General features: G+C 35.2%; 1 protein-coding gene across 1 annotated transcript in view; it reads left to right on the top strand.

Annotated features, from left to right (window-relative positions):
* MTREX (Mtr4 exosome RNA helicase) overlaps positions 1–20,901 on the top strand; it is a 119,460-nt gene that overhangs the window by 6,207 nt on the left and 92,352 nt on the right. Inside the window, exons 2-9 of the mRNA XM_080803307.1 lie at positions 2,564–2,701; positions 4,640–4,706; positions 8,960–9,022; positions 9,928–10,040; positions 15,985–16,159; positions 17,216–17,306; positions 19,187–19,311; positions 20,501–20,599. Coding sequence (XP_080659433.1) covers positions 2,564–2,701; positions 4,640–4,706; positions 8,960–9,022; positions 9,928–10,040; positions 15,985–16,159; positions 17,216–17,306; positions 19,187–19,311; positions 20,501–20,599 — 871 coding nt within the window. The remainder of the gene's footprint in view (positions 1–2,563; positions 2,702–4,639; positions 4,707–8,959; positions 9,023–9,927; positions 10,041–15,984; positions 16,160–17,215; positions 17,307–19,186; positions 19,312–20,500; positions 20,600–20,901) is intronic.

Here is a 20,901-nt window from a genome sequence, read left to right as displayed (position 1 = left end):
TGTAGGATACCATGATGTGGTTGTCATGTCTAGAAATAATATTTTCTTGCAGTTTCAGTAAATCAGAAACTTAGTCTTCTGGACGCTTGACTGGCTCACTTGCTAGAGTGTGCGACTCTTGATCACAGGGTTGTAAGTTCAAGCTCTGGACTGGGTGTAGAGATTATTAAAAATTAAATCTTGGAAAAAAATAAACTTATTCTTAAAGAGTAACCTTATTATCTATGACACTTTTTATTTCCATCCTTCTGTTTAACTCAGGTGTTTCAAGTGTGCAAGTTCCCCCATGTGACTGACATACCAAGCTATAAGAGAAATAAATAATTGGAGACCTTAAAGTCTAACATACAATAATGAATAATATAGCTCTTCTGAAGGAAAGTGTTCTATAAATTTAGGTTTTAAGTTTCTCAAGGTTATACAAACTAAATGTTTTTGTTTTATGGTTGTCAACATAAGTTTCCATAGTAATGGTTTTATTACATTACAGTTATGTGGTTTTAATTGTAATGGTTTTTTTTTTTAAGATTTTATTTATTTATTTGACAGACAGAGATCACAAGTAGGCAAAGAAGCAGGCGGGGGGGGGGGGGGAGGGTGGTGGGAAGCAGGCTCCCCGCCGAACAGAGAGCCCTGATGCGAAGCTCTGTGAAGCTCTGCGAAGCTCTATCCCAGGACTCTGGGATCATGACCTGAGCCGAAGGCAGAGGCTTTAACCCACTGAGCCACCCAGGCACCCCTCTTGTAATGGTTTTAATTGTAATGGTTTTATTGATGCTTAATAATTCAAGGATAGAATAGTAGAATGTTAGAACTGGAGGGATTAGATATCATCCAAATGTCTTACTTTACTGAGGCCCAAGGATATTGATGGCTTGTCCAAAAGAGATTCACCAAAGTAGTCAGCAGGAAACGTGGGAAAAGAGTGAATACCTTTCTGACTAAATTGGGAGTAATAGGATCTATAAATTTCAGGTTTTGCTAAGTGTCAAAGAAGGAACTTTGTTATGGAAAGATTGTTCAAGCATGCAGATCATTACTATTTGTTACTCTTTAAAAAAAAAACAAAAACAACTTTTCTCTTTAAGTAAAACATAAAAAGAGAAATGTAGAAGTCCTTAAGCTGAATTTTCATAAAATGAATATACTGATGTAACCCTCATTTGGGAGAAAATATAAAATATATCAAACATCCTTCTTTTCCTCCAGAAAAAGTGACTATCCTGAAAACATACAATTTTTTTTCTGTTTGTGAATATAATGTAAATGGAATCATTCAGAATATATTCCTTTGTGTCTGCCTTTGGCTCAGCATTGTTCATGAAATTCATGATGGTACCTGTCTCAGGTTGAATGCAGAAATAGATGTGGGCTTCAGATGTATTCTCTTAAGCCAGACATTAAAGAAATTTGTAAAAATAAAAAACAGTGCCGCTCTTCTCATTTTGAAATACTTTTTATCAGATGTTATTTATGATAATATTATGGTTTTGTTATGACTTTTAGAATGAAGTAAATATTTTAAAAATTCCCAATTTTAATATCTGATGTGGTAAATACCAGTAGGTATAACTACATAAGCAAAATTCTTTGAAATCTTCCATCATTTTTAAGACTTGCAAGGAATTCAGAGTTCAAAAATTTGAGAGCCACCGATTGAGTATAGCCTAATTTTCATTTTCCCTGTGAATACTTAACTTTGAGCTTATTTTCATATGCTTACTGGCCGATTGGATATCCTCTTCTGTAGAATGCCTGTTCAGGTCTTTTTTTTTTTTTTTTCTTTTTTCTCATTTATTTATTTATTTTTAAATTTGTAATCTCCACCCCCTATATTTTATTTAGATATATGACTTTTGTCAGTTATATGTGGTTCAGATGTCTTCTTTGTCTTGCCCCTTACTCTGTTAATGATATCTTTTGATTAATAGAAATTCTTCGTTTTAATGCACTCCAACTTATCAGACTTAATTTTTGATCAGTAATTCTATGTCCTATTTAGTAAAACATGAAAATATTTTTGTTTTCTCTTCTAGAGGCTTTGTTGTTTTGCCTTTCATAGTTAGATCTGAGATCCACATGTAATTGATTGTTTCATGTAACAAGCATGTAGGTCAGGTTAAATTCCTATCTGGATATCTCTAGCCCACCAATACCATTTATTGTCAGTACTTTTGACCAGTGACTCCAATCACAAAAAATTATCTCTTTAATAGTAATAATTATGGGACCAGCAAAAGCATTAAGTTTTTATTGAAGGTGCTTATGTAAATGTGTTTAACATTGTTTTAATTTAAAATTTTTAAAAGTATGATGTTAATTATGTTAATGTGAGCTGTAGAATATTTTTAAAAGCAAAACTTACAAGAAAATATGAAATTTCAAAAGAGTACTGTTCAGTTTTATTAGGGTATTCTGGCTTTTAGCCAGTTTTGATTTGTAACATCTACTTGCATGGCTTTCTGTAAATGATGTCTATTATATACTGAATAGTAATTTACAAAATCACCCTTCAAGTGAGAACTGATACTGCAGAATTGATTCTAAACCATTTACTTTTTAGGAAACGTTTTGATGGTAAATTGCAATCAGAGTCAACTAATACTGGAAAAACCAAGAGAGATGCAGATTTTGAGGGCACAGATGAACCCATTTTTGGAAAGAAGCCTAGGGTGGAAGAATCAGTAACCGAAGATTTAAGGTAGTATTTCCATTGTCATAAATGTTAGTAACTCTTAAATTAGATGGTTGCATGAAGTCTGGAAAGTTACTTATATGTTGCTACTTTATTAAAGTGTTTGTTGAATTAAATGAAAAATATTTTTTAGTTACATATTCATACAAAAATATAGAACATCTGTTTAGAACATCTGGAGAAATGGAATGCAATATAGATAAGGTTTATCTTTTAATATTTTAGATCCCAACTTTGAAAAAGAATCCTGAAGCCTCATGTTTTGTTTTGTTTTTTAAGAAAAATACCCCCACGTTGCCTTTATTTGTTAATCTCCCAAGAAGAGGATCGCTGAGAGTGGAAAAAGTGGAAAGAATAAAACTGGCCCAATGGAAAGTATAAGTGAGAAGGAATATTAAGAGGAATTAGATTTTTACTGTTACATGTTGCAATAGAGTGGCTGTGAATCTCAAGACTTCTGTCAGTGAGGGAGACCCATGGATATCTGTGACTGAAATAACTGGTTGCTCTTCTCCTTGTAGAAGTTGATACCAATTAGTTAGGTTGACCTGTTTGTTATTACAGTGATGAATCTGCACAGCTTTGCTTCTCTCTTCTTGTATGCCATATTTTGGCTTGGTGCTACTGTGAAAAATTTACTCTTTCTGTGAATTTTTTAAATCAGCTGTTGTAGCTAACAGGAGTAGCTACTATTAATGGTGATAGATGTGTCACTGAAATATTTCAGGTGCACCGTTTTCCAAAGCCACTGGAATAGGTTACAATATATTTGCAATTTAAAATCCTTGTTGCTTATTGTAGTAACCCTTGGGTTTTATCCAAAGTATGATTTTTCTTCAGTTTATCCACAATCATGTCCTTTTCAGAGTCTAAACGGAACCTAGATAAGAACTTGGGATTTTGAAGAGAATAAGGAACACTTCTATGAATTATAGCCAGGTCTATATTAAGCTGATTTATTTTGTACTCTCTATCATGTAATGGTTTTTATAACCAGCTTCATGTTTTGAAGTAGTGGCAATACGTTGGAGGGAGAGGTTCTTTTTTTTTTAATTGTTACTGGAACTAAACTAACATAATTTTTTTTTAAAGATTTCATTTATTTATTTGACAGAGAGAGAGAGATCAAAGTAGGCAGAGAGGCAGGCAGAGGGGGGGGGGGACGCAGGCTCCCTGCTGAGCAGAGAGCCCCACGCAGGGCCCCATCTCAGGACCCTGAGATCATGGCCTGAGCTGAAGGTAGAGGCTTAACCCACTGAGCCACCCAGGTGCCCCTGACATAATTCTTTGAATAATCCCCTTGGCATCTGTACTTTCTTTGTAAATATAGATGTTAACTGATCATTTTGAATTCTCAGCATAGATTTGAGTAATCCAAAATTTTTTTTGAATATTCTTTTTTTTAATAATTTTTTTTTTAAGATTTATTCATTTGACGGAGGGAGATCACAAGTAGTCAGAGAAGCAGGCAGAGAGAGAGGAGGAAGCAGGCTCCCTGCTGAGCAGAGAGCCCAGTGTGGGGCTCAATTCCAGGACCCTGGGATCATGACCTGAGCTGAAGGCAGAGGCCCACTGAGCCACCCAGGCGCCCCTGTATATTCTTAATAGTAGTTTTTTTTCCAATTTTTTTTTAAAGATTTTATTTATTTATTTGACAGAGCGAGTTCACAAGTAGGCAGAGAGAGAGAGAGGGAGGAGGAAGCAGGCTCCCTGCCAAACAGAGAGCCCGATGTGGGACTCGATCCCAGGACCCTGAGATCATGACCTGAGCTGAATGAAGGCAGAGGCTTAACCCACTGAGCCACCCAGGCGCCACTTTTTTCCAATTTTAATACTGATGATTGGGCAGTGTCATTTTCCTTAACAGTAAAGACTAGAGGCTTATTATCTAATTACAAAAAATAATTTATTTTAACATAACTTCAATAATTTTTTTTTTTTAAGTTTGGCAGACTTGATGCCCAGAGTCAAGGTGCAATCTGTTGAAACTGTTGAAGGGTGTACACATGAGGTAAGCACAAAGAGTATATAGGAAGTTGGTGTTATCAATGGGAGTTTGCTTTGGGCTGTCTAGTATGATCATTAGCAAGCAGTTTAGTCTTAGGGGCTTTGGAAACAATAATAGTTCCTGTGGAGTATGTAGTCCAGTGGAAGGATCTGGGGCTTTGTATTCTAAACTGAACTCAGATCTTGACACAGCATTTTATCTAACTACAGTCTCAGGTGAATTTCTTAACCTTTTGACTTTTTTTTTTTTTTAATTTTTAAATTTGGAATAATGGGATTTACCTCATGGGGTGATTGTGACGATTATAGAAAAAAATTAGTGTAAGGGACCTGGCACAGAGTAGGTGTTCAGTACATGTTCAGTCCCATACTCCTGAAGTCAAGTAATAGTGCCATTTTACAGGTCACGTGCTTTTTCGTGTCTTGCTCTGGTTACTGGTATGTTGCAATTTCATTATTCGCCACAAGGTGGTAGTCTCTGATAGCTTTCATAACCCTTTAGAAGTAAGAATTTATAAAGTATTAGGGACATAAGGGAACTGAATACTGTTTCTTTATACTGAGCCTTCTGTCTTTACAATATGGCCTTACAAATTATTATTACAGGTAATTGATAAGTCTTATTAAAAGACTTTATTGAGTAAGCAGAGTAATTCCAAATTGAGAAAAATGACTTTTGATAGACATTTAGAACCTTGTTTTTAAAATACCTCTTCTTTTGCACTTGTTTTCATAAGTTCCTTTATGTTCCTTTAAAATAGCACTTAGCTTGGCTTTTGTAATACCCATTTGATCATTCATTCAGTACTTATGTTAGACCCTATTCAATGCTCTGGTCTTAAAAAGATGGTGAGGGGCACAAAATTTGCTCTTAAGAGGTCAAAAGTTTTTTCTCCATAATTGCCTGCAGTCCATCCTGTTACTACTCACTTTTTGCAGCCAACTATAGCTTTTACTTCTTTAGAGGCTATCAGGTTTTGTTTATAACCTTCTTCACCATGCCTGTCTGTACCTGTCACATCCACTCAAAGGAAAAGGCAATGCTAGGGAGACTTGTTTTGCCAATGTGCTCGATTGTAACTTACCTTTCTTTCACAAAGCCTTAAATCAGTCCATTTTCCCTTGATAGTTTCTGGCATCAAATATCTTCTCTCGTTGTTCTTTCCTATTAGCATATGAATATTCAGAAACTTCTCTTATTTTAGGTTGCTTTACAGCCAGTATGTTGGGTTTCCCCCCCATTTTGTAGTCATTATTTCAATATATATCTTTTGAGACACAGGAACATTGTATTATTCACTGATTACAAAGAGATAAAGAGATGTCCCTTTTCGGAGTTGCTTTTGAGTGCTCTGCTAGGAGAATCCCTGCTAGACTTTCTAACTTGCCATTCATTTTTAAATATACTGCAATTAGATTTCTTCTCCATTTCTCCCAAACTGCTGTGGCAAAAGTCACTAGTGACTATGTGGGAGGTTTATTTGACTCTTGATCATTTTGCTGGTTTTCTATTTTTCTGATTCTTTAGTGTCTTTCCTGTCATATGATAGTGTTACCCAGACTGTTTTCAGAAAATAAAAACAAAAACTCTTTGATTCTCGTACATGTGAAAACATAATCTGTTGCTCTTTCTTCTGTTAAATCTTGCAGAAGTTAACATATTAATTGCTCCTCAGTGATGTTCTTTATGTCATAGAATGTACCAGGGGTCTCATTCCCACATCTGCCCTCTAGGGCACAGACATGTCACCCCTCAGCCTGAGAAGTAGTGACTTGGGGGTGAATTTCAATGGTATTTGCTGGAACTTAGGCATATGTACTAGCAATGTCCCCACACATGTACAGGACTGGCTCATTGTTGCAGATGGAGACAGGGAGAGATGTGAGAGGGTCACTCAGTTCATCTGATACAGCACTATAGGTTGATCATATTTGATGGGAATAATACTATGATCTGGGGTCTTGGCTTCAGATTTCCAGAACCAGAAATTTGATTTTTTCAGTGTACCAAGGGTTGTGCTTTCTTGGACAGACTCACTTTGATCATATTTGTAACAGATGGAGGTATACAAAAGCATGACATTTCCTGAAATTTAGGATAAGTATTGTCTAACTATCAAACAAGCTGGGAATCAGAAACTACTTAGAAGTTTCTTAGAATCCTAATAAAGGAGAATTTACAGTATTAAGGGAAAAGACTAATGAAAACTATTTTTTACCCCGTGGAACTATTCATTCATTCATTAGTAAAAACACTTGATAAGTTACTTTTTCTTAATGTGTGCAATACGAAATTCTAATTGTTGTCTCCCCTTTATAGTTCCATTTAGAATGTCACATTTCTTTTTTTTTCCCTTTTTTTTTTAATTTTATTTTTTCAGTGTTCCAAGATTGATTTTTTTTATACACCACACGCAGTGTTGCATGCAATACATGCACTTCTTAATACCTACCACCAGGCTCACCCAACCCCCCCACTCTCCTTCCCTCCAAAACCCTCAGTTTGTTTCTCAGAGTCCACAGCCTCTGATGGTTCGCCTCCCCCTCCAATTTCCCCAACTCACTTCTCTCCTTCTCCCGATGTCCTCCGTGTTATTCCTTATGCTGCATAAGTAAGTTAAACCGTATGATCATTGATTCTCTCTCCTTGACTTATTTCACTCAGCATAATCTCCTCCCGTCCCATCCATGTTGATACCAAAGTTGGGTATTCATCCTTTCTGATGGAGGCATAATACTCCATTGTATATATGGACCTTATCTTCTTTATCCATTCGTCTGCTGAAGGGCATCTTGGCTCTTTCCACAGTTTGGCGACTGTGGCCATTGCTGCTATGAATATTGGGGTACAGATGGCCCATCTTTTCACTACATCTTTATCTTTGGGGTAAATACCCCGTAGTGCAATTGCAGGGTATAGGGTAGCTCTATTTTTAATTTCTTAAAGAATCTCCACACTGTTTTCCAAAGTGGCTTCACCAACTTGCCTTCCCACCAACAGTGTAAGAGGGTTCCCCTTTCTCCACATCCTCTCCAGCACTTGTTGTGTACTGTCTTGTTGATTTCTGCCATTCTAACTGGTGTAAGGTAGTATCTCAGAGTGGTCTTGATTTGAATCTCCCTGATGGCTAATGATGATGAACATTTTTTTCATGTGTCTGTTAGCCATTAGAGTGTCACATTTCTTTTAGCACATTCATTTTACTGGGTATTCATTAGGTTTCATAATGTACTAAATTTCAGTTTTCTTAATTATAATCAGGATCTACTTAGATCTTTTCAAAATACTACCCACGTTACTGTGATTATACAGTTGACTCTTGAGCAATGTGATTTTGAACTGCACAGGTCCACTTAAAAGGTATTTTTTGATAAACACAGTACTATAAATTTGTTTTTCTCTTCCTTAGGATTTTCTTTAAATTATATTCTTTTCTCTAGCTTACATTATTGGAAGAGTATAGTATACATATAAAATATGTGTTTAACTATGTCATCAGTAAGGCCTCTGGTTAACTGTATACTAATAGGTAAGTTTTGGAGGAATCCAAAGTTACACATGGATTTTCGACATTCAGAGTGAGGCTGGGGAAAGTTGTTGCCCCAAATCCTGTCTTGTTCAAGGGTCAGCTTGGAAATTACCCCCAAGCTCTTAGTATTTCTCAGATGGGTAATCTCATGTAATACTTACTGAAATTTTGTTCATAATTGTAAATTATTTCTAATCGTTGTGTGTATTTTATTTTGCCCCTGTGGATTTATATACTAAATGGTTTGATTCTTGGGAATTTAGATACATTATGAACTGCTCTTCAGATCTTAATTTTCACTGGAGGAAAAGAAGTTTTGTATTAGCAAATAGGGAATATAATTTTATTCCTCATAATTTTCTTTTCGTGTAGTAACATCCCTTTTTATGTCCCTTCAGCTTTTTTTTTTAGCTTTTATTAGTATCAGGCTATAGAAAATACAAAGATAGCTTGGATAGGCCCTAGACCTTAGTAAACACAATTTTTTCAGGGAGATAAACTTAGGTGTTAATTATGTTACCATTAGATAAACACAGGTAGAGATTTTTTGATTATTCTAACTTTAGTACTTGTCTTGTCCTTAAAGGCAGCTATTTGATTTTACAGTGTCTAAGACTGTATTGAACACTATCACTTACATTTTTCAAACTGTCATAAATTATGGGGTGTTGAATGTATCAGCTCTCCAAATAGTAAGTTGGTGATTTTTTTTTTTTTTTCACATCAGGTTGCACTTCCTGCAGATGAAGATTATTTACCACTTAAACCTCGAGTTGGAAAAGCCGCAAAGGTCTGTATGATAGACAATACAGTTTGTACAGTTTTGTGTCTCTTTTCTAAAAATCTTAAAGATAAATGCTTTCAAATGAGATTTTTTTTATACTTCCCAGTGTATATAAACCAAGAAGAAGCCTTCTGAAGTCAAATATAGTAAGAACCAAATAAGTAAACAACCATGATAAAAAGAAAAAAAGCATCATGTGAAGAGATTTTTTAAAATGAAAGTTAATGGTTCTCCGTCTTTTTAAAGAATCAAAGGGAAACTATCAACCTTTCTCTAGGGAAAAAAGCATGTGTATAATAAGTTATACACATAGTTTTGGTAGTTTAACAAAATTCTAATGAAACTTAAACTCTGATGCTTACATTAAATGGATTTGGAAGTTTTCATAGAACTTAAGTGATGGGAATTTTCTAAGTCATATTTTCTAAAATGAAATAGGCAGAATGATGGAGTAAGCATGAACTCTTAAAAGTCTAGTAGATCTGTATTCTGTCTCTGCTGAGTGAACTTACCTGAGGGACTTAAGAGCTTCAGAGTTCCCATCTGTGAAAGGAAAGAATATCTGTTTTAGGGGTTATTGTGAAGATTTTTAATAATAATATATGGAAAATGTGTTGCACAGTGCCTACCACGAAACATGTTGATAAATGGTAATGTTACTATATAGTAACTAACATAATGTGTGTATTAACAAAGTTAAAAATTAGACCGCAGAATTAACTTCTTTGCTGTTTAGTGAAAGGTGTTTTTTTACTCTTCCTAATTTTCTGTATTGGGTGGCGTATTTCCTAAATCGAATCATAAAGAAATGCTCCCAGAATGCTTCTTGGGGGTAGCATTTCTTGATTTTCAGTGTGTTCTGATAATGGTTAGATAATTTTCATGCAGATATTATTATTTTCTTTTTATAGGAATACCCATTCATTCTTGATGCTTTTCAAAGAGAAGCCATTCAGTGTGTTGATAATAACCAGTCTGTTTTAGTATCTGCACACACATCAGCGGGAAAGACTGTATGCGCTGAGTGAGTAGCTTTTCTGTTTAAAGGAAATTTAGGGGCACCTGCGTGGCTCAGTCGGTTAATCATCAGCCTTTGGATCGAGGCCCGCATCGAGCTCCCTGCTTGTCGGGGAGCCTGCTTCTTCCTCTCCCTCTGCCTGCCCTTCCCCCTGCTTATGCTCTATTTCTGTCAAATAAATAAAATCTTTTAAAAAAAAAATAAAGGAAATTTTAGGTCTGTTTATAGTTGTTTTATATATGTAGGTATTCCCGTGTTAGCTTTAATCTTATATCCTCTTATTGGATTGACCCTTTTATTATGTAATGTTGTTCTTTATCTCTATAGTCTTTGTTTTAAAGTCTGTTTTGTCTGATAAAAGTATAGTTTCCCCTGCTTTCTTTTGGTTTCCATTTGCATGGAATATCCTTTTCCATTCCTTCTCTTTTAGTATGTGTGTGTCCTTACACTCTGAAGTGAATCTTTTTAGGTAGCATATAGCTGAGTGTAGTTTTTAATCCATTCAGCCATCTGTCTTTTTATGGGAGAATTTAGTCTGTTTACATTTAAAGTAATTACTAATAGGTATGTACCTACTGCCATTTTGTTAATTGTTTTCTGGCTGTCTTGTGCTCCTCTGTTCCATTTTTGTTCTCCTTGTGCTTTTTAAATGAAATTTTAAAATAACTTTGTTTCTTATTTCACCATTTTAAAGTTTAAGTTTCTCTGTTTGATTTCTGTAAATAAAAACACTTTTCCTTTTTATTTTCAATACTTTTTAATATCTTTCTTTATTGCATTGATTGGGACATCCAGTACAATGTTGAATAGAAGTGATGAGAGAGGACATCTTTGCCTTGTTCCTAATATTAAGTGCCATCAGCATGCTGTTATCTATAGGTGTTTCATAGATGCCTTTTATCAACTTGAGGATGTTCCCTTCTATTCCAAGTTTGCGTGTGTGTGTGTCTGTGTATGTGTGTGTGCACGCACATACAGAATATTTAGGTGTTGTATTTTGTCAAATGGTTTTTTTTTCTGTTACTATGATGAAGACATTAATTTTCAAATAATACACAACTCTGAGATAAACCCTGCAATAAACCCTGTGGGGTTGTGATAATATATAACCCTATGAATAAAGACCAATATTGTGATTTATAAGAAATACATATTTGTTCATTGGAATGACCAAATACACATTTCATGTTTTTATTTGGTCTTCATCCACAGTTCCTGAGTCAAAGTTCCTAAAACCCTTGGAATTTCATGTGATAGGGCAAGGTTAGAGATGTCACTTGGATGGAGAACCACTTGTGTGATTAGGTTTGGAACTTTTAGTTCCATCCACCCTCTTGCGTGACCTCAGGGAGGTGAGATGGAAGTGGCCTGGGGGTTGAATCAGCCAATGGCCAATGACTTAGTCATGACTATGGAGTGAAACTTCTATAAAAACCCAAAAGGACTCAGGTCAGTGAACTTCCAGGTTGGGGAACATGTGCAGATGTCCCTAAATAGATGTTCTGGAAGAGTGTGCTCCTGGATAGGAAGGGCATGGAAGCTCTTCGTCCTTTCCTTACATATTTCTTCATCTGGTTATTGATTTATATTTTTTAATACATATATATATATTTTTAAAGGTTTTATTTATTTATTTGACAGAAATCACAAGTAGGTAGAGAGGCAGATAGAGAGAGAGGGGGAAGCAGGCTCCCTCCTGAGCAGAGAGCCCGATGCAGGCCTCGATCCCAGGACCCTGAGATCATGACCTGAGCCGAAGGCAGAGGCTTTAATTCACTGAGCCACCTAGGTTCCCATATTCTTTAATATATTGATAAATGTTAAGTAAGTGTTTCCTGAGTTCTGTGAGCCACTCTAGCAAATTGATCAATACCAAGGAGGAAGTTGTTGGAACCTTCAGTCTGAAGCCTATTGGTCAGAAGCACAGGTAACTGGCCTGGGGCTTGCTACTGGCAATTGGGGGCTAGAGGGCAGTCTTTGAGGAACTGAGTCCTTAATCTGTATAATCTGATGCTATCTCTGGGGAGTGTCAGCATTTAATTGAATTCCCAAGACACCCTGCTAGTAAGAATTGCTTGGTGTGTGAGTGGGGGAGCCCCCCACCATGTTTCTGTGGGATGTAGGAACCCCAAAAAAGTTCCTCTTGGTAGATTATTATTTGCATATATGTTCATGAAGGATATTGGTCTACAGTTTTATTGTAGTGTCTTTATCTGGTTTTGATATTAGTGTGATGTCCTCTATTTTTTTTTACCGATTAGTTTGCTAGCAGTCTATCAGTCATACTGATGTTCTCAAAGAACAAGTTTCTGGTTTCATTGATTTTTCTCTGTTTTTTTAGTTTCTATTTTAGGATTTAGATTTAGATTTGGATTTGCAGGATTCATTTGATCTCCTTTTTCTAGTTTTTTAGGGAGGAGAGGTGAAGTCATTGATTTGAGACCTTTCTTTTACCAATACAGGCATTTAATGGTATATATATTTGTTTAATATTGCTGTAGCTGCCCCACAGATTTTGTTTTGTGTGACTTGGTATATTTAGGAAATACTTTTGATATGATTTCAAAATATTTTGATATGTTTTGATGTGTTGTTTGATTCAGATTGCTGTGTGGAATTATTTTTCTTCTTCCCGAAGAAACTCCTTTACAGTTTATGGTAGTACAAATATCCTGATGAAAAATTCTTACAACCTTTGCATGTCTTAAATACCTTTTACCTTGTCTTCATTTTTGAAAGATAGTTGCACTTTATATAGAATTCTGATTCTTTTAAGAGTACCTTTCGACTTGTATAGTTTATGACAGGAAATCCCCTTTCCTCTGCAGATAATGCATCTTTTTTACTTGGCTGCTTTAAGATTTTATCTTTATCAGTGGTTTTAAGCAGTTTATGGTGAGGCTTGATGTAGTTTTTTCATATTTCTTGTGCTTTGGATTTGTTTTTTCATTGTTATCTATGGCTCCTCTTCTTTGAGGACTATAATTAGGATTACATTAGGCCACTTAAAGTTGTCTCATGATTTACTGATAGTATGTTTTTTTGTGTGTATACTATTTTGTATGTTTTATTTGGACCTTTTCTAATGCTGTATCTTCCATTTCATTAATCTTTGCTTCTGCATTGCCTATAAGGTCATTAATCCCATTCATTGCATTTTCATCTCATACTATATTTTTCCTTGTTAGAAGTTTATCTGTGTGTGTGGTTTTTACTTTTTATTTCCCACATCTCTGCTTACTACTTAACTTTTTTCTAGCTTCTTTTTCTTTCTTTTAAAGATTTTATTTATTTGAGAGAGAGAGTACACGAGCATGGGGGAGGGAGAGAGGGAAGCAGACTCCCCCCTCGCCTCATCAGAGAGCCTGATGTGGGCTTGATTCCAGAACCCTGAGATCATGCCTGAGCCCAAGGCAGACTCTTAATTAACTGAGCCATCCAGGCGTCCCTCTTCTAGTTTCTCGAACATACGGATGACTGTTAAAAACTGTTTAAATGTCCTGGTTGCTGGTTTTTTCATCTGTGTTACTTCTTCATCTGTTCTGATTGACTTTTCCTTTCATTATAGGTCAGTATTTTCCTGCTTCTTTGCATATTGCTTTGATGGGATGTTTGGCTTTTTTTTTTTTTTTTAAGATTTTATTTATTTATTTGACAGAGATCACAAGTAGGCAGAGAGGCAGGCAGAGAGACAGGAAGGGAAGCAGGCACCCTGCTGACCAGAGAGCCGGATGCGGGGCTCGGTCCCAGGACCCAGGGATCATGACCTGAGCCGAAGGCAGAGGCTTTAACCCACTGAGCCACCCAGGCGCCCCTGTTTGGCTATTTTTAATTTCATTACTCTTTTGAAGCAGTTTGGTTATGATGTGACTTTACATAGTTCTCAAGTTTCTTATACTTGAGTTTGATGGCCTTCTCAGATTGTATGTTTATTATAGTTTTCATCACATTTGAGATACTTTCACCTATTTTTTATTTGAAACATTTCCCTTCCTCCTATTCCTTGGGGACTCACTTAAACTTCTGTCATGCCACTTTAGGTTATCTCACAGCCCACTTATACTCTGTTTCTTACTATTTTGTTTTTTGGAGTTGATTCTTCTTCACGTCGGACACCTTTTCTTGATAGGTCTTAAAGTATATTTATCATTTTTCTGCAATATCTAATCTGTTTTATTTTTATCCAGTGTATTTCAAATCAGACATTGCATTTTTCATCTCCAAAAGTTTGATTTCGGTCTTTTAATATTTCCCAATGTTTAATGTTTTCTTGCCACTGTGAAGACTTTCTGTTTGTCTTTGTTATTCAGAGTTTGACAGTATTTCCATGTGTACTTCTTTTTTACTTTTGCCTGCTTTGGTTCATTGTGCTTGTCAGATCTGTAGATTAATATTTTTTAAAACAAATTTAGGAAGTTTTCATTGTATTTTTTTTCAAATACTTTTTTTTCCCTCACTTTGGAACTTCCAGTGGGACACAAGGTTCTCTATTTTTTTCTTCTGTTTCTTTCAATTTGATCATTTTTGTTGATATTCATATTTACATTGTTCTGTCATCTCAAATCTGCTCTTGAGCCCATCTAGTGAATTCTTCCTTTCTGTTATACTTTTCATCTGTAGTGTTTTCATTTATTTATGTCATAGTTTCTGCTTCTCTGTTTTGATGGCCTGTTTGTTGAATAATTACCCTCTACTTTTTTTTAAATTCTTAGAACATGGCTTCCTTCCATTTTTTTGCACGTGTTTCTGATAGCTGCATTTAAGTCTTTGTCTACTAAGTCCAACATCAGGACCCACTAAGAATTAAAGTTTCTCATGACTGCTTTTTTCCCTGAGTATGGATCATACTTCCCTTTTTCTTTTTGTATCTTCTAATTTTTTGTTCAGAAGTGGACAGTTTAGATAATATATTATAGCATCTTTATATCCTTTTCTATTTCATACCTATTTCTTGAACTATGTATTTGACCATGTTTCGACACTTAATTATTTATTTCACTATTTGAGGAATATGTTTATACAGCTGTGATGAATATTATTTTTATTTCCGCAAACAGGTTATAAGCCTATCTTGGGCCAGAATTTTATTTTAAACAAGGAGACTCTACCACAGTGCTAACCTTAGTTATCATTTCATGGTCTTTATTTAAATACTTAATAGAATTTACCTTAAAAAAGAACAAAACTACTGGAGCACCTGGGTGGCTCAGTGGGTTAAAGCCTCTGCCTTCGGCGTGGATCATGATCCCAGGGTCCTGGGATCGAGCCCCGCATTGGACTCTCTGCTCAGAGGGGAGCCTGCTTCCCCCTCTCTCTCTGCCTGCCTCTCTGCCTACTTATGATCTCTCTCTGTCAGATAAATAAAAATCTTTAAAAAAAACAAGCTACAAAACTACTATATTTCATTTTGCTAATAGTTGTGGAAGATCTTTTACAAAATTAGAACCAGTCATAATTCCCCGGCAAGGAATGATTTGATAATTATTACGTGTGGGGAAAGAGTACATATGGATGAACTTATTTTTGAAACTCAGAAGAACAAAACTTCATTTTCTCATGTTTGCTAATTTTTTATATATGTATAAACTGATGGGCAGAGGCTCTCAACTTTTTTATAGAATCAAAAGTGTTTTACTTCCAAGAAATAGGGTAATCATCAATAACCTTTGATATTAGCAGTTAAGTTACATTAATTCCAATAGACCATAGTTAAATATTCTTGTTTATTTAGACCACTACATTTCATTACTTTATTAATGATTATTAATTATTACTTAAATAGCTTGTCATTAGTAAACAGAACAAGATGTTCCTGTTCTGCCAAGTCCCTTTAAGATAAGTAATTAGGGGAAGTTGGGACATAATTTATATATTAATAGAATTTTACAAATTATATACTTTAAAGAAAAGGTTTTACATGCTTTATTCTTAATTGGTTTCACATTTTTAGATACGCCATTGCATTGGCCTTAAGGGAAAAACAGCGTGTAATATTTACCAGCCCAATTAAGGCTTTGAGTAACCAGAAATACCGGGAAATGTATGAAGAATTTCAAGATGTTGGATTGATGACTGGAGATGTTACTATTAATCCTACAGCATCTTGTCTTGTTATGACTACAGAGGTAATTTATATGGTGCCTCATCCAATTTTTCCCTTTTAATTTTAATTAATATATCTACGATTAGAATATATAAGGCTTTATCAGTTGCTCTATATAGATAAAATATAATACTTTATTTTCTGAGTGCTGTAGTAATTCCATAAGTTTAGTTGTAAATTACTAATCCTTTTTTTTTTGTCATATGACATAGATAGAATTTTTTCCCAAGTATTTTTAAAGACTTATTGTCAGTGACATGGAAATACATTGACAGTTCTGCATATAGTTTCATGTAAGTCGGGGCTTTTCCTTCCATTTGATTTTTTTTTTTGCATTTTAGTTGATATAAATACATAAATAACTTTTTGAAAAATGTCCAGGTAAGTTAAGTTTATCCCACAGTCACAGTTAAATTTTACTTAAAACTTAAATACTTAAAATATCTTGTGTTTTGAACACAGTTAGCTGTCTTGGCTATACCAAGTACTTTTATACATTCTTGAATTATATCCCTGCATGTTATAAGGACATGGTACTGTAGAGAACATAAATTAACTTCTGGCCTGCAGAGCCAGCCAGAAGCATTGCTCACTTTTCATTTTGGTGCCCAAAGTAACTTTCCGTTCCCAGAATTTCTTTCCATGTATAGATTTTCTTTAAGTCAAAAATCAGGATATGGTTGCTAGAAAGTATCCATGTTGTGAGAGGAAGTAGAAAAAAATCAGTAAACAGTATAAAGTACCATATGTTGAATTGAAGATAATTTTAAGTTACTCTCATGTCCTAGATAGTGTGGATCTTGTGATGAGTGTTATATGTACAGTGAGGTGGCTTCATACTTAAGATATATGTAGATAGAGGGGATAATAATTCTCTCCATGAATTGTACCTGAATACTAACTTGAGAAGTTGAGAAGTCATTTATTTTGGTTTCATGAGAGAAGGACTATTATTTGATTTATGAGATATATTTAAGATAAGTAACCTAAATTATTTTAATGTTTCTATTAAAGCATTTCCAAAATTCCTCGTTAGAAAGAACTGCCAAATTTTGCCAAATTGTTTATATTTTTTTAGATTTTGAGAAGCATGCTCTACAGAGGTTCAGAAGTTATGCGAGAAGTAGCGTGGGTCATATTTGATGAAATTCATTACATGAGAGATTCAGGTATGTTCTCCTGTGTTGCTGAGATGTGTGCCATATATTTTCCTTCAAAAGGGCATTAGGAATTTTGAGTAAGTAGTTGTTAAATTTTGCTTTCACTATTCATGTGTCTAGAGTTCTAATAAACTAAATTGTGGGTAACACGGTACAGTATTTCTGATGGGTTTTTAACTTCAGCTTCTTAAATAGTAACTCTGGGTGTGAAAATACAAATTTATAATAAACAATTAGAACTAAGACTAGATTACTTTTATTTTTTATTTATTATTTTTTTTTAATATTAATTTTTTTATTTGGAAGAGAGAGAGAGCATTAGCAAGTAGGGTAGTGGGAAAGAGCCAGGTTCCCCGCTTAGCAGGGAGCCTGTCACTGGGCTCAGTCTGGGATCGGGAGATAATGACCTGAGCCCAAGGCAGACAGCTAACCAACTAAGCCACCCAGGCACCCTTAAGCTATTTGGATTTTAATAGAGAACTTTCCAAAATAAGTAAAATAAGTATTAAGGAAATTTTTAAAGCTTTTAGCCTAGAGTTAACTTGTTTTGTTTTTGTTTTTGTTTTTTTTTAGATTTTATATATTTATTTGATAGAGAGAGACACAATGAAAGAGGGAACACAAGCAGAGGGAATGGGAGAGGGAGAGGGAGAAGGAGAAGCAGGCTTCCTACTGAGCTTGATCCCAGGACCCTGGGATCGTGACCTGAGCTGAAGGCAGACACTTAATGACTGAGCCACCCAGGTGCTCCAGCTTACTTGATTTTATTAGTATTTTAGTTTTTAAAAACTAAGAAATGCAGGTTTATGATAAAAATACTAAATAGGGATTATGAAATACAAATGAGAAAAAAATATTCTTTTACTTGAACTATGACACTATTGTAAGCAAAAGTAAGTCACTTGGAATTTTGAGTGGAACTGGGAGGGGTACTGTTAACATTTAAAAGTTAAATGTTTAACGTGTCCACACTTAAAACTTAGTTTTTGTTTAAAATAAGGCCCTGAGTTAGCCTGTATTTATAGTGAAAGTAATAACAATTTATGAAATCATTTGCCCTTTAAACATTTCACTGCTTTCGAATTCATAAAATTAAATTAAGTTCTGACCAGAGCTGTTTAGGTTTTAAAATCAGGAATCCTGTATTGATTTTTTTTTTTGAAGATTTTATTTATTCATTTGACAGAGACAGTGAGAGAGGGAACACAGGCAGGGGGAGTGGTGGGGGTGGGGGAGAAGCAGGCTTCCCGCTGAGCAGGGAGCCCGATGTGGGGCTCAATAATCCCAGGACTCTGGGATCATGACCTGAGCCGAAGGCAGATGCTTAATGACTGAGCCACCCAGGAGCTCCTGATTTTTTATTTTAGGGGGAAACTCTCAAATTGGTTTTTCTAGTTTTTCCCATTAAATAAAAACTGGCATAGTTTTGCTGCTAATGAAATCTGTCTTTCAGGTGTAGAGATCATGAGGGTGATTTGGATGAAAGATGTTATATGGTGTAGTAATGGTGTGTCTTTAAAATTTGTTGCTGTAACTTTTCTACAAGCCATTGACTTTTGTTTCTCAAAGTGAGATGGAAATACTGTTTACAATGTCATGGGACTCTTGTTATGCTGTGTGAAAAGTATTCAGTCTGGAGCTGCTCTTTGCAGGCTGTTGTTTCAGAGTACATTGTGGTTTTAGTGGTTTAGTCTACTAACTTTCTATTGGATAAATTCATGCTAAGAAAGAAAGTAGTTTTCATTAAGGGTCTATGGCTAAACATATCTTTGTGGAAAGTGGTCTGCATTTCTAATTATTGAGCTTGAGAGATAATAATTTTAGATAACTTGTTAAAAAAGTGACCCTGAATTCCAAAGTGTATATATATATATTTTTTTTTTCCCCAGAGCGTGGTGTTGTATGGGAAGAAACTATTATTTTGCTTCCTGACAATGTCCACTATGTGTTTCTTTCGGCTACTATTCCAAATGCCCGACAGTTTGCTGAATGGATCTGCCATTTACATAAGCAGGTATTTTCTTTCTTTTTGATGTCTTCAGTATTTAAAACATTGGAAGTTGGCTTTGCTGTCTTTTATACTTTGTTCTTGATGCTGCCTAGGATTAAGAAGACTTTAATGTGAAACTATGTCTCACATAAAGTGCAGGCTTGTCAGAGTCACCTGACTAGCCTCTTACAAGTGTGTATTTCTTTCTTTCTTTTTTTTTTTTTTTAAAGATTTTATTTATTTATTTAATAGAGAGAGAGAGAGATCACAAGTAGGCAGAGAGAAGGTAAAGCAGATTCCGTGCTGAGCAGAGAGCCCAATGCAGGGCTCAATCCCAGGACACTGAGATCGTGACCTGGCTGAAGGCAGAGGCTTAACCCACTGAGCCACCCAGGTGCCCCACAAGTGTGTATTTGTAAGTGCCATCTTAAACCCAGTATATCAGCATGTCTGAGAGTAGGGGCTTGTAAGCTCCTAACCTGATCTTGATTATTTGCCAGATTTGGAAATTACTGCATTTACTTGTTGAGTGAGGCCTTATGGTAGAGAATTTCCTCTAAGACCTCAGTACCGGGAAAAAGCTGTGTATCTCCTGAGTATGTGATTTGATTCTTGTTATGTTAACACAGTCAGTCTTTTTACTGTGTTTCCCTTTTGTTTTTGTAGTCCAACTTTCCTGCCCTTTTTTTCCCTTTATACCAGTATTCTTACAAACCGTTATCTGTTTATAAGCTCTCTTATGGGATTTTATAATATCCATGTTGCTTCTGTAGGATAGAAACCTGTTTGATCTTCTGGAGGAGCTAGATCAACATGCTGATTTAGTAAAGCTCTGAAAAACCTTTGTGGAGCAAAAAAAATCCCATTTTACCTCAAGGAGTATTCTCTGTCACCATACTACTGCTGTGTAGGAATACGCGTCGTCTTTAATTATGGCATCACAGGTCTAGGGTATGAATCCAAGATCATTATTGAAACACATCATGTATTTGGCCCTGATTAGGGAATAGATGGTAGTATAATTTAATAGACCTAATTTTTCCACATTTTTCTCTTGCCCGGTTTTAAAAATTTTTTAAGTTTTTTTTCTTTTTGAAATGTTGAATTCAAAAGTTTATTTCTTCAAGGTCTTCTAGGTAGGTTAAATATTATTTTGAAGAAATAAAATTATGTGTTTAATTGTTTCTCTTTTTCCTTTTTTTTTTTTTTACAGCCTTGTCATGTAATTTACACAGACTATCGGCCTACTCCTTTGCAACACTACATTTTTCCAGCAGGGGGAGATGGCCTGCACCTTGTGGTTGATGAAAATGTAAGGGAGTAATTATGATTTTTTTAAATGTTATGTTAGTCACCATAAGTACTTCATTAGTTTTTGATGTAGTGTTCCATGATTCATTATTTGTGTTTAACACCCAGTGCTTACTGCAATACTTGCCCTTATTACCCATCACTGGGAGTAATTGTGATTCTTACCTATAATGTCATCCTTGCTTGTTCGTACCTATTTCTTACTTAAACTGAAGTAGAATGGTAGAAGTCCATTTTTTTTCTTAAGTAGTTTTGTGGTCCAGAATTGTTGGGTTTGTATGTAGTTTTATTTCAAAAGTTATA

The sequence above is a fragment of the Martes martes genome (assembly GCF_963455335.1).
Source record: "Martes martes genome assembly, chromosome: 5".
NCBI lineage: Eukaryota > Metazoa > Chordata > Mammalia > Carnivora > Mustelidae > Martes > Martes martes.
The sequence above is the reverse complement of the archived record's forward strand: the minus strand, read 5'-3'. Positions and strand labels throughout refer to the sequence as shown.